This window comes from Oncorhynchus nerka, linkage group LG12, assembly GCF_034236695.1.
Source record: "Oncorhynchus nerka isolate Pitt River linkage group LG12, Oner_Uvic_2.0, whole genome shotgun sequence".
In the NCBI taxonomy this organism is placed as follows: domain Eukaryota; kingdom Metazoa; phylum Chordata; class Actinopteri; order Salmoniformes; family Salmonidae; genus Oncorhynchus; species Oncorhynchus nerka.
The window spans coordinates 93,386,081-93,399,275 of NC_088407.1; the positions used below are offsets into that span (position 1 = coordinate 93,386,081).

The following is a 13,195-nucleotide window of genomic DNA, read 5'->3' on the forward strand; positions in this document are numbered from 1 at the left end:
AATAGCTGATGTTTAAAGTTAGAGAGGGAGATATAGGTCTCCAACTTCAGCGATTTTTGCAATTCGTTCCAGTCACTGGCAGCAGAGAAATGGAAGGAAAGGCGGCCAAATGAGGTGTTGGCTTTGGGGATGATCAGTGAGATATACCTGCTGGAGCGAGTGCTACAGCTGGGTGTTGCTATGGTGACCTGTGAGCTGAGATAAGGAGGAGCTTTTCCTAGCAAAGACTTATAGATGACCTGGAGCCAGTGGGTCTGGCGACGAATATGTAGCGAGGGCCAGCCGACTAGAGCATACAGGTCGCAGTGGTGGGTGGTATATGTGTGCTTTGCTTACAAAACGGATGGTACTGTGATAGACTGCATCCAGTTTGCTGAGTAGAGTGTTGGAGGCTATTTTGTAAATGACTTCGCCGAAGTCGAGGATTGGTAGGATAGTCAGTTTTACGAGGGAATGTTTGGCAGCGTGAGTGACGGAGGCTTTGTTGCGAAATAGGAAGCCGATTCTAGATTTAATTTTGGATTGGAGATGCTTAATACGAGTCTGGAAGGAGAGTTTACAGTCTAGCCAGACACCTAGGTACTTATAGATGTCCACATATTCTAAGTCAGAACCATCCAGGGTGGTGATGCTAGTCGGGCAGGCGGGTGCGGGCAGTGATCGGTTGAAAAGCATGCATTTAGTTTTCCTAGCGTTTAAGAGCAGTTGGAGGCCACAGAAGGAGAGTTGTATGGCATTGAAGCTCATTTGGAGGTTTGTTAACACAGTGTCCAAAGAAGGGCCAGTTGTATATAGAATGGTGTCGTCTGCATAGAGGTGGATCAAGGAATCACCCGCAGCAAGAGCAACATCATTGATATATACAGAGAAAAGAGTCGGCCTGAGAATTGAACCCTGTGGTACCCCCATAGAGTCTGCCAGAGGTCCGGACAACAGGCCCTCCGATTTGACATACTGAACTCTATCTGAGAAGTAGATCGTGAATCAGGCGAGGCAGTCATTTGAGAAACCAAGGCTGTTGAGTCTGCCGATAAGAATACGGTGATTGACAGAGTCGAAAGCCTTGGCCAGGTCAATGAAGACGGCTGTACAGTACTGTCTTTTATTGATGTCGGTTATGATATCGTTTAGTACCTTGAGCGTGGCTGAGGTGCACCCGTGACCAGCCCGGAATCCGGATTGCACAGCGGAGAATGTATGGTGGGATTTGAAATGGTCAGTGATCTGTTTGTTCACTTGGCTTTCGAAGACTTGGCTTTCGAAGACTTTAGAAAGGCAGGGCAGGATGGATGTAACAGTTTGGGTCTAGAGTGTCAATTTGGGTCTAGAGTGTCTCCTCCTTTGAAGAGGGGGATGACCGTGGCAGCATTCCAATCTTTGGGAATCTCGGACGATACGAAAGAGAGGTTGAACAGACTAGTAATAGGGGTTGCAACATTGACGGCGGATCATTTTATAAAGAGAGGGTCCAGATTGTCTAGCCCAGCTGATTTGTACGGGTCCAGGTTTTGCCGCTCTTTCAGAACATCAGCTATCTGGATTTGGGTGAAGGAGAAGCAGGGGAGGCTTGGGTAAGTAGCTGTGGGGGGTGCAGAGCTGTGGCCGTGGTTTGGGTAGGCAGGAGGAAAGCCTGGCCAGCCGTAGAGAAATGCTTATTGAAACTCTCGATTATTGTGGATTTATCGTTGGTGACAGTGTTTCCTAGCCTCGGTGCAGTGGGCAGCTGGGAGTTAGAGCTACAGGATGCAAATATCTGTTTGAAAAAGCTAGACTTTGCTTTCCTAACTGACTGTGTGTATTGGTTCCTGGCTTCCCTGAAAAGTTACATATCCCGGGGACTATTCGATGCTAGTGCAGTACGCCACAGGATGTTTTTGTGCTGGTCGAGGGCAGTCAGGTCTGAAGTGAACCAAGGCCTATGTCTGTTCTTAGTTCTACATTTTTTGAAAGGGGCATGCTTATCTAAGATGGTGAGGAAATTACTTTTAAAGGACAACCAGGCATCCTCAACTGACGGGGTGAGGTCAATATCCTTCCAGGATACCTGGGCCAGATCGATTAGAAAGGCCTGCTCGCAGAAGTTTTTTAGGGAGCGTTTGACAGTGATGAGGGGTGGTTGTTTGACCGTGGACCCATAACGGATGCAGGCAATGAGGCAGTGGTCGCTGAGATCCTGATTGAAAACAGCAGAGGTGTATTTGGAGGGCCAGTTGGTCAGGATGACGTCTATGAGGGTGCCCTTGTTTACAGATTTAGGGTTGTACCTGGTGGGTTCCTTGATGATTTGTGTGAGATTGAGGGCATCTAGCTTAGATTGTAGGACGGCCGGGGTGTTAAGCATATCCCAGTTTAGATCACCTAACAGAACAAACTCTGAAGATAGATGGGGGGGCATTCAATTCGCATATGATGTCCAGTATTCAGACCCTTTGCTATGAAACTCAGGTGCATCCTGTTTTCATTGATCATCCTTGAGATGTTTCTACAACTTGATTGGAGACCACCTGTGGTAAATTCAATTGATTGTACATGATTTGGAAAGGCACACACCTGTCTATAAAAGGTCCCACAGTTGACAGTGCATGTCAGAGCAAAACCAAGCGATGAGGTCGAAGAAATTGTCCATTAAGCTCTGAGACAGGATTGTGTCGAGGCACAGATCTGGGGATGGGTACCAAAAAATGTCTGCAGCATTGAAGGTCCCCAAGAACACAATGGCCTCCATCATTCTTAACTGGAAGAATTTTGGAACCTCCAAGACTCTTCTTAGAACTGCCTGGCCACCCGGCCAAACTGGGACATCCTACAGGGAGGAGACATCCTACAGGGAGGAGGACACATCCTACAGGGAGGAGACATCCTACAGGGAGGAGGAGACATCCTACAGGGGGAGGAGACATCCTACAGGGGGAGGAGACATCATACAGGGAGGAGGAGACATCCTGCAGGGAGGAGGAGACATCCTACAGGGAGGAGGAGACATCCTACAGGGAGGAGGAGACATCCTACAGGGAGGAGGAGACATCCTACAGGGAGGAGACATCCTACAGGGAGGAGGAGACATCCTGCAGGGAGGAGGAGACATCCTACAGGGGGAGGAGACATCCTACAGGGAGGAGGAGACATCCTACAGGGAGGAGGAGACATCCTACAAGGAGGAGGAGACATCCTACAGGGAGGAGGAGTCATCCTACAGGGAGGAGGAGTCATCCTACAGGGAGGAGGAGACATCCTACAGGGAGGAGACAGCCTATAGGGAGGAGGAGACATCCTACAGGGAGGAGACAGCCTACAGGGAGGAGACATCCTACAGGGAGGAGACATCCTACAGGGAGGAGGAGACATTCTACAGGGGGAGGAAACATCCTACAGGGAGGAGGAGACATCCTACAGGGAGGAGGAGACATCCTACAGGGAGGATACATCCTACAGGGAGGAGGAGACATCCTACAGGGAGGAGGAGTCATCCTACAGGGAGGAGGAGACATCCTACAGGGAGGAGACATCCTACAGGGAGGAGGAGACATCCTACAGGGAGGAGGAGTCATCCTACAGGGAGGAGGAGACATCCTACAGGGAGGAGACATCCTACAGGGAGGAGGAGACATCCTACAGGGAGGAGGAGACATCCTACAGGGAGGAGGAGACAGATATACCAGAGTTTCCTGTAGTCCTGGCCAGACATGAACTCCTATATACCTGGTAGATACCAGGGTTTCCTGTAGTCCTGGTAGAGAGCAGAGTTTCCTGTAGCCCTGGCCAGACATGAACTCCTATATACCTGGTAGATACCAGGGTTTCCTGTAGTCCTGGTAGAGAGCAGAGTTTCCTGTAGTCCTGGCCAGACATGAACTCCTATATACCTGGTAGATACCAGGGTTTCCTGTAGTCCTGGCCAGACATGAACTCCTATATACCTGGTAGATACCAGGGTTTCCTGTAGTCCTGGCCAGACATGAACTCCTATATACCTGGTAGATACCAGGGTTTCCTGTAGTCCTGGCCAGACATGAACTCCTATATACCTGGTAGATACCAGGGTTTCCTGTAGTCCTGGCCAGACATGAACTCCTATATACCTGGTAGATACCAGGGTTTCCTGTAGTCCTGGCCAGACATAAACCTCTCATTCCCATGCTATGCTGACCACTGTAGCCAGGTCTGTAAAACTCTAAATCTCTCTGACTTCAGAGTAAAGCTGCTTAATCAGTTAATTCTCTGTGGAATCTGTATGTTGATTGGCTGAATGGATTATAATGATGGGGACAATAATACAGCTCAGCCTCCTGGTTCACTAAAGGTTGCAGCCTCACTTTGCACAAACCACTTATATGGACTGAAGTCTGAAGAGAGAATACAACTAAATTGCAAATTACAGCATTCAGGACATTGTAGTTGCTGATATTTCTGTTTTGCTGTTTTAGTCAGGGCTGTTTTAGTCAGGGCTGTTTAGTCAGGGCTGTTTAGTCAGGGCTGTTTAGTCAGGGCTGTTTTAGTCAGGGCTGTTTTAGTCAGGGCTGTTTTAGTTAGGGCTGTTTTAGTCAGGGCTGTTTTAGTCAGGGCTGTTTTAGTCAGGGCTGTTTTAGTCAGGGCTGTTTTAGTCAGGGCTGTTTTAGTTAGGGCTGTTTTAGTTAGGGCTGTTTTAGTCAGGGCTGTTTTAGTCAGGGCTGTTTTGTCAGGGCTTTTAGTCAGGGCTGTTTAGTCAGGGCTGTTTAGTCAGGGCTGTTTAGTCAGGGCTGTTTAGTCAGGGCTGTTTAGTCAGGGCTGTTTAGTCAGGGCTGTTTAGTCAGGGCTGTTTTAGTCAGGGCTGTTTTAGAAAAGGGCTGTTTAGTCAGGGCTGTATCAGGGCTATTTAGTCAGGGCTGTTTTTAGTCAGGGCTGTTTTAGTCAGGGCTGTTTTATCAGGGCTGTTTAGTCAGAAGTCAGGGCTTCTGTTTTTCTGTTTAGAGGCTGTTTTACCCAGGGCTGTTTTTCAGGGCTGTTTAGTCAGGGCACAGGGCTGTTTTAAGGGCTGTTTTAGCAGGGCTGTTTTAGTCAGGGCTGTTTTAGTCAGGGCTGTTTAGCAGGGCAAATCAGGGCTGTTTAGTCAGGGCTGTTTTAGTCAGGGCTGTTTAGTCATTAGTCAGGGCTGTTTAGTCAGGGCTGTTTTAGTCAGGGCAAGGCTTCACACATCTACCTCATAAGAGGAGCCATTGACTGCAGTTTGACTCCTCACACACACAGTGGGTTGTTGGGGAGGGAGGAGGCAGGGCTGGCGGTGGGGCAGGGGAGGAGGGGGGGAGGGGAGGAGGGGGAGGAGGTAGGGCTGGCGGTGGGGCAGGGGAGGAGGGGGAGGAGGGGAGGAGGGGAGGAGGGGAGGAGGGGAGGAGGGGGAGGAGGCAGGGAGGCGGTGGGGCAGGGGGGGAGGAGGAGGGGGAGGAGGGGGAGGGGGGAGGAGGGGGAGGAGGCAGGGCTGGCGGTGGGGCAGGGGGAGGAGGAGGGGGAGGTGGGGAGGAGGGGAGGAGGGGGAGGAGGCAGGGCTGGCGGTGGGGCAGGGGGGGAGGGGAGGAGGGGAGGAGGGGGAGGAGGGGAGGAGGCAGGGCTGGCGGTGGGGCAGGGGCGAGGTAAGGGCGAGGCAGGGGGAGGAGGGGAGCTTGTTTGAGAGAAGAAGGGGCTGAGGCAGAGAGGGGGAACCGGGGGCAGGAGAGGGGTATGGGGCCAGAATGGGTGGGGTGAGGGGGCAGAAGATGGGGGACGCAGGGAGGGGCAGGGTATAAAAACATTTGCCAGCCTGTACTGTGCCTGGGCTCTGTTACCATGCAACTGAGAAAAAACACTCTCCATAATATTTACACTGCAGCATTATTTTCCACCCGGGCCTCCAACAGAAAGAGAGACAGAAGAGCAGAAAGAGAGAGAGAGAGGGGAGCAGAAAGAGAGAGAGAGAAGAGCAGAAAGAGATAGAGAGAGGGAGAGGGGGAGAGAGAGGAAAGATGGAGAGAGAGAGAAGAGCAAAGAGAGAGAGAGGAGCAGAAAGAGAGAGAGAGAAGAGCAGAAAGAAAGAGAGAGAGAGAGAGAGTTAGAGAGAAGAGCGAGAGAGAGAGAGAGAGAAGAAAGAGAGAGAGAGAGAGAGGAGCAGAAAGAGAGGGAGAGAGAGAAGAGCAGAAAGTGAGGGAGAGAGACAGAAGAGAGGGAGAGGAGATATGGAGAGCAAGAAGAGAGTGAGAGCATTCTTCTCCACAATTACAGAACTATAAATGACTGACTGGCGAAGTGATCTATCTCTCTCGTGTTACCCAGTCTACAGTAGGTACAGTTCTACCCAGTCTACAGTAGGTACAGTCTACAGTAGGTACAGTCTAGAGTAGGGTTTAAACGGTTCTACCCAGTCTACAGTAGGGCTTAAACGGTTCTACCCAGAGTGGGGTTTAAACGGTTCTACCCAGTCTACAGTAGGGTTAAAACGGTTCTACCCAGTCTACAGTAGGGCTTAAACGGTTCTACCCAGTCTACAGTAGGGTTAAAACGGTTCTACCCAGAGTGGGGTTTAAACGGTTCTACCCAGTCTACAGTAGGGCTTAAACAGTTCTACCCAGAGTGGGGTTTAAACGGTTCTACCCAGAGTGGGGCTTAAACGGTTCTACCCAGAGTGGGGTTTAAACGGTTCTACCCAGAGTGGGGCTTAAACGGTTCTACCCAGAGTGGGGTTTAAACGGTTCTACCCAGAGTGGGGCTTAAACGGTTCTACCCAGAGTAGGGTTTAAACCGTTCTACCCAGAGTGGGGTTTAAACGGTTCTACCCAGAGTGATGTTTAAACGGTTCTACCCAGAGTAGGACTTAAACGGTTCTACCCAGTCTACAGTAGGGCTTAAACGGTTCTACCCAGAGTGGGGCTTAAACGGTTCTACCCAGAGTGGGGTTTAAACCGTTCTACCCAGAGTGGGGCTTAAACGGTTCTACCCAGAGTGGGGTTTAAACGGTTCTACCCAGAGTGATGTTTAAACGGTTCTACCCAGAGTGGGGTTTAAACGGTTCTACCCAGATTAGGGTTTAAACGGTTCTACCCAGAGTGGGGTTTAAACGGTTCTACCCAGAGTAGGGTTTAAACGGTTCTACCCAGAGTGGGGTTTAAACGGTTCTACCCAGAGTGGGGTTTAAACGGTTCTACCCAGAGTGGGGGTTAAACGGTTCTACCCAGAGTAGGGTTTAAACCGTTCTACCCAGAGTAGGGTTTAAACCGTTCTACCCAGAGTGGGGTTTAAACCGTTCTACCCAGAGTAGGGTTTAAACCGTTCTACCCAGAGTAGGGTTTAAACCGTTCTACCCAGAGTGATGTTTAAACGGTTCTACTCAGAGTAGGGTTTAAACGGTTCTACCCAGAGTGGGGTTTAAACGGTTCTACCCAGAGTGGGGTTTAAACGGTTCTACCCAGAGTGGGGTTTAAACGGTTCTACCCAGAGTGGGGTTTAACGGTTCTACCCAGAGTGATGTTTAAACGGTTCTACCCAGAGTGGGGTTTAAACCGTTCTACCCAGAGTGGGGTTTAAACAGTTCTACCCAGAGTGATGTTTAAACGGTTCTACTCAGAGTAGGGCTTAAACGGTTCTACCCAGAGTGGGGTTTAAACGGTTCTACCCAGAGTGGGGCTTAAACGGTTCTACCCAGAGTGGGGTTTAAACGGTTCTACCCAGAGTGGGGTTTAAACCGTTCTACCCAGAGTAGGGCTTAAACGGTTCTACCCAGAGTGGGGTTTAAACGGTTCTACCCAGAGTAGGGCTTAAACGGTTCTACCCAGATTAGGGTTTAAACGGTTCTACCCAGAGTGGGGTTTAAACGGTTCTACCCAGAGTAGGGTTTAAACGGTTCTACCCAGTCTACAGTAGGGCTTAAACAGTTCTACCCAGAGTAGGGTTTAAACAGTTCTACCCAGAGTGGGGTTTAAACGGTTCTACCCAGAGTAGGGCTTAAACGGTTCTACCCAGATTAGGGTTTAAACGGTTCTACCCAGAGTAGGGCTTAAACGGTTCTACCCAGATTAGGGTTTAAACGGTTCTACCCAGAGTGGGGTTTAAACGGTTCTACCCAGAGTGGGGTTTAAACGGTTCTACCCAGAGTGGGGTTTAAACGGTTCTACCCAGAGTGGGGTTTAAACGGTTCTACCCAGAGTGGGGTTTAAACGGTTCTACCCAGAGTGGGGTTTAAACGGTTCTACCCAGAGTGGGGTTTAAACGGTTCTACTCAGAGTGGGGTTTAAACGGTTCTACTCAGAGTGGGGTTTAAACGGTTCTACCCAGAGTGGGGTTTAAATGGTTCTACCCAGAGTAGGGTTTAAACGGTTCTACTCAGAGTGATGTTTAAACGGTTCTACCCAGAGTGATGTTTAAACGGTTCTACCCAGAGTGGGGTTTAAACGGTTCTACCCAGAGTGGGGTTTAAACGGTTCTACCCAGAGTGATGTTTAAACGGTTCTACCCAGAGTGGGGTTTAAACGGTTCTACCCAGAGTGATGTTTAAACGGTTCTACCCAGAGTGGGGTTTAAACGGTTCTACCCAGAGTAGGGTTTAAACGGTTCTACCCAGAGTGGGGTTTAAACGGTTCTACCCAGAGTGGGGTTTAAACGGTTCTACCCAGAGTGGGGTTTAAACGGTTCTACCCAGAGTGGGGTTTAAACGGGGTAGGGATTAACTCTCTCTGCATAAGGTTCCATCGCAGCGAAGTAATGTGAAGCGTTCCATCCTGTGACATCACTCACTCTCTTAGTCACTATGACCTTCTAGCTGAGTTCATGTCAGGGTTACTACACTGTAGTAACAGTACTACACAGGGACAGTTTATAATGTACACTGGGTTATATATTATCATCATGTTTCCACTGAGCTGTCAAATCATCTCTGCCTTCAAGACACCAGTCACAACAATACACTACCTCTCTTTATTTCTCTCTCTCTATTCTATATTTCTCTCCTCTTCACAATAAGCAGCGAAGTTTATCCCCTCTGGCTGTTTCTGTCTAGTTTGAATATTCTCAAATACCAGACTGCAGTCGCTGTCTCTCTCCTGTCTCTCTCCTGTCTCTGTCTCTCTCCTGTCTCTCTCCTGTCTCTGTCTCTCTCCTGTCCCTCTCCTGTCTCCTGTCTCTCTCCTGTCTCTGTCCCTCTCCTGTCCCTCTCCTGTCTCTGTCTCTCTCCTGTCTCTCTCCTGTCTCCTGTCTCTCTCCTGTCTCTGTCTCTCTCCTGTCTCTCTCCTGTCTCTGTCTCTCTCCTGTCCCTCTCCTGTCTCCTGTCTCTCTCCTGTCTCTGTCCCTATCCTGTCCCTCTCCTGTCTCTGTCTCTCTCCTGTCTCTCTCCTGTCTCTGTCTCTCTCCTGTCCCTCTCCTGTCCCTCTCCTGTCTCTCTCCTGTCCCTCTCCTGTCTCCTGTCTCTCTCCTGTCTCTGTCCCTATCCTGTCCCTCTCCTGTCTCTGTCCCTCTCCTGTCCCTCTCCTGTCTCTGTCTCTCTCCTGTCCCTCTCCTGTCTCTGTCTCTCTCCTGTCCTTCTCCTGTCTCTGTCTCTCTCCTCCTGTCTCTGTCCCTCTCCTGTCTCTGTCACTCTCCTGTCTCTGTCACTCTCCTGTCTCTCTCCTGTCTCTGTCCCTCTCCTGTCCCTCTCCTGTCTCTCTCCTGTCTCTCTCCTGTCTCTCTTTTATCTCTGTCTCTCTCCTGTCTCTGTCTCTCTCCTGTCTCTCTCCTGTCTCTGTCTCTCTCCTGTCCCTCTCCTGTCTCTCTCCTGTCTCTCTCCTGTCTCTGTCTCTCTCCTGTCCCTCTCCTGTCTCTCTCCTGTCTCTGTCCCTCTCCTGTCCCTCTCCTGTCTCTCTCCTGTCTCTCTTTTTTCTCTGTCTCTCTCCTGTCTCTCTTTTATCTCTGCCTCTCTCCTGTCTCTCTCCTGTCTCTCTCCTGTCTCTGTCCCTCTCCTGTCTCTGTCTCTCTCCTGTCTCTGTCTCTCTCCTGTCTCTGTCCCTCTCCTGTCCCTCTCCTGTCTCTCTCCTGTCTCTCTTTTATCTCTGTCTCTCTCCTGTCTCTGTCCCTCTCCTGTCCCTCTCCTGTCTCTCTCCTGTCTCTCTTTTATCTCTGTCTCTCTCCTGTCTCTCTTTTATCTCTGTCTCTCTCCTGTCTCTCTTTTATCTCTGCCTCTCTCCTGTCTCTCTCCTGTCTCTCTCCTGTCTCTGTCCCTCTCCTGTCTCTGTCCCTCTCCTGTCTCTGTCTCTCTCCTGTCTCTGTCGCTCTCCTGTCTCTCTCCTGTCTCTGTCCCTCTCCTGTCCCTCTCCTGTCCCTCTTCTGTCTCTGTCTCTCTCCTGTCTCTCTCCTGTCTCTGTCGCTCTCCTGTCTCTCTCTTGACTCCCCTGTCTTTGTCTTTCGATTGTTTCTCTCTTGTCTTTGTCATGTAGCCAATCCTCTTTTTCTCCTTTTTGTTTTTCATCCACAGTCTTATGTTGAACCCCCATGCTAACCATGCCTCGCCCCCTTCCCTGTCTACCTCTCCCCCTCTTCCTCACCCCCTTCACTCTCCCCCTCACCGCTCTTCCTCACCCACTTCCCTGTCTAACTTCCCCCCTCTTCCTCACCCCCTTCCATCTCCCCTCACCCTGCTTCCTCACACCCTTTCCTGTCTGCCCCTCCCCGTCTTCCTCACACCCTTCCCTGTCTGCCTCTCCCCCTCTTCCTCACACCCTTCCCTGTCTGCTGCCTCTCCCTCTTCCAACCCCCTTCCCTCACCCCCTCTTTCCCTCCCATCCCTCTCTTCTCCATCCCTGCCTTACCCCCTCTCTCCTCCCTCCCTGCCTTACCCCCTCTCTGCTTCCCCCTCTCTCCTCCCTGCCTTACCCCCTCTCTCCTCCCTCCCTGCCTTACCCCTTCTCTGCTTCCCCCTTCTCTGCTTCCCCCTCTCTCCTCCCTGCCTTACCCCCTCTCTGCTTCCCCCTCTCTCCTCCCTGCCTTACCCCCTCTCTGCTTCCCCCTCTCTCCTCCCTCCCTGCCTTACCCCCTCTCTGCTTCTCCCTCTCTCCTCCCTCCCTGCCTTACCCCCTCTCTGCTTCCCCCTCTCTCCTCCCTGCCTTACCCCCTCTCTGCATCCCCCTCTCTCCTCCCTGCCTTACCCCTCTCTCCTCCCTCCCTGCCTTACCCCCTCTCTCTTCCCCCTCTCTCCTCCCTCTCTGCTTCCCCCTCTCTCCCCCTCCCTGCCTTAACCCCTGGGCTCTGCTTCTCCCTCTCTCCTCCCTGCCTTACCCCCTCTCTGCTTCTCCCTCTCTCCTCCCTCCCTGCCTTACCCCCTCTCTGCTTCTCCCTCTCTCCTCCCTCCCTGCCTTACCCCCTCTCTGCTTCTCCCTCTCTCCCCCTCAGCTAAGGCACCAGCAGTGGAGTCTGGTGATGGAGAGTGCTGTCCCTTCAGACCGTGGGAACTACACCTGTGTTGTACAGAACAAGTACGGCACCATCACCCACAGCTACCAGCTAGACGTGCTAGGTAAGACACCACCACAGCTACCAGCTAGACGTGCTAGGTAAGACACCACCACAGCTAGACGTGCTAGGTAAGACACCACCACAGCTAGACTTGGTAGGTAAGACATCACCACAGCTAGACATGCTAGGTAAGACACCACCACAGCTACCAGCTAGACGTGCTAGGTAAGACACCACCACAGCTACCAGCTAGACATCCTAGGTAAGACACCACCACAGCTACCAGCTAGACGTGCTAGGTAAGACACCACCACAGCTAGACGTGTTAGATAAGACACCACCACAGCTACCCGCTAGACGCGCTAGGTAAGACACCACCAGAGCTAGACGTGCTAGGTAAGACACCACCACAGCTAGACGTGCTAGGTAAGACACCACCACAGCTAGACATGCTAGGTAAGACACCACCACAGCTACCAGCTAGACGTGCTAGGTAAGACCCCACCACAGCTAGACGTGCTAGGTAAGACATCACCACAGCTAGACGTTCTAGGTAAGACACCACCACAGGTACGAGGTTGACGTGCTAGGTAAGACATCACCACAGCTAGACGTGCTAGGTAAGACACCACCACAGCTAGACATGCTAGGTAAGACACCACCACAGCTAGACCTGCTAGGTAAGACACCACCACAGCTAGACGTGCTAGGTAAGACACCACCACAGCTAGACTTGCTATGTAAGACACCGCCACAGCTAGACGTGCAAGGTAAGACACCGCCACAGCTACCAGCTAGACGTGCTAGGTAAGACATCACCACAGCTAGACGTGCTAGGTAAAACACCACCACATCTACCAGCTAGACATGCTAGGTAAGACATCACCACAGCTACCAGCTAGATGTGCTAGGTAAGACATCACCACAGCTACCAGCTAGATGTGCTTGGTAAGACACCACCACAGCTAGACGTGCTAGGTAAGACACCATCACAGCGACCGGCTAGACGTGCTAGGTAAGACACCACCACAGCTAGACGTGCTAGGTAAGACACCACCACAGCTAGACGTGCTAGGTAAGACACCACCACAGCTAGACGTGCTAGGTAAGACATCACCACAGCTAGACATGCTAGGTAAGACACCACCACAGCTACCAGCTAGACGTGCTAGGTAAGACACCACCACAGCTACCAGCTAGACATCCTAGGTAAGACACCACCACAGCTACCAGCTAGATGTGCTAGGTAAGACACCACCACAGCTAGACGTGTTAGATAAGACACCACCACAGCTACCCGCTGCTAGGTAAGACACCACCAGAGCTAGACGTGCTAGGTAAGACACCACCACAGCTAGACGTGCTAGGTAAGACACCACCACAGCTAGACATGCTAGGTAAGACACCACCACAGCTACCAGCTAGACGTACCAGCTAGGTAAGACCCCACCACAGCTAGACGTGCTAGGTAAGACATCACCACAGCTAGACGTTCTAGGTAAGACACCACCACAGGCTGACGTGCTAGGTAAGACATCACCACAGCTAGACGTGCTAGGTAAGACACCACCACAGCTAGACATGCTAGGTAAGACACCACCACAGCTAGACCTGCTAGGTAAGACACCACCACAGCTAGACGTGCTAGGTAAGACACCACCACAGCTAGACTTGCTAGGTAAGACACCGCCACAGCTAGACGTGCTAGGTAAGACACCACCACAGCTACCAGCTAGACGTGCTAGGTAAGACATCACCACAGCTAGACGTGCTAGGT

General features: G+C 51.3%; 1 protein-coding gene across 1 annotated transcript in view; it reads left to right on the forward strand.

Moving 5' to 3' along the window:
• fgfr3 (fibroblast growth factor receptor 3) overlaps positions 1-13,195 on the forward strand; it is a 231,061-nt gene that overhangs the window by 117,886 nt on the left and 99,980 nt on the right. The window contains 1 exon segment of the mRNA XM_065025045.1: positions 11,356-11,479. Within this exon segment, the coding sequence (XP_064881117.1) occupies positions 11,356-11,479 (124 nt within the window).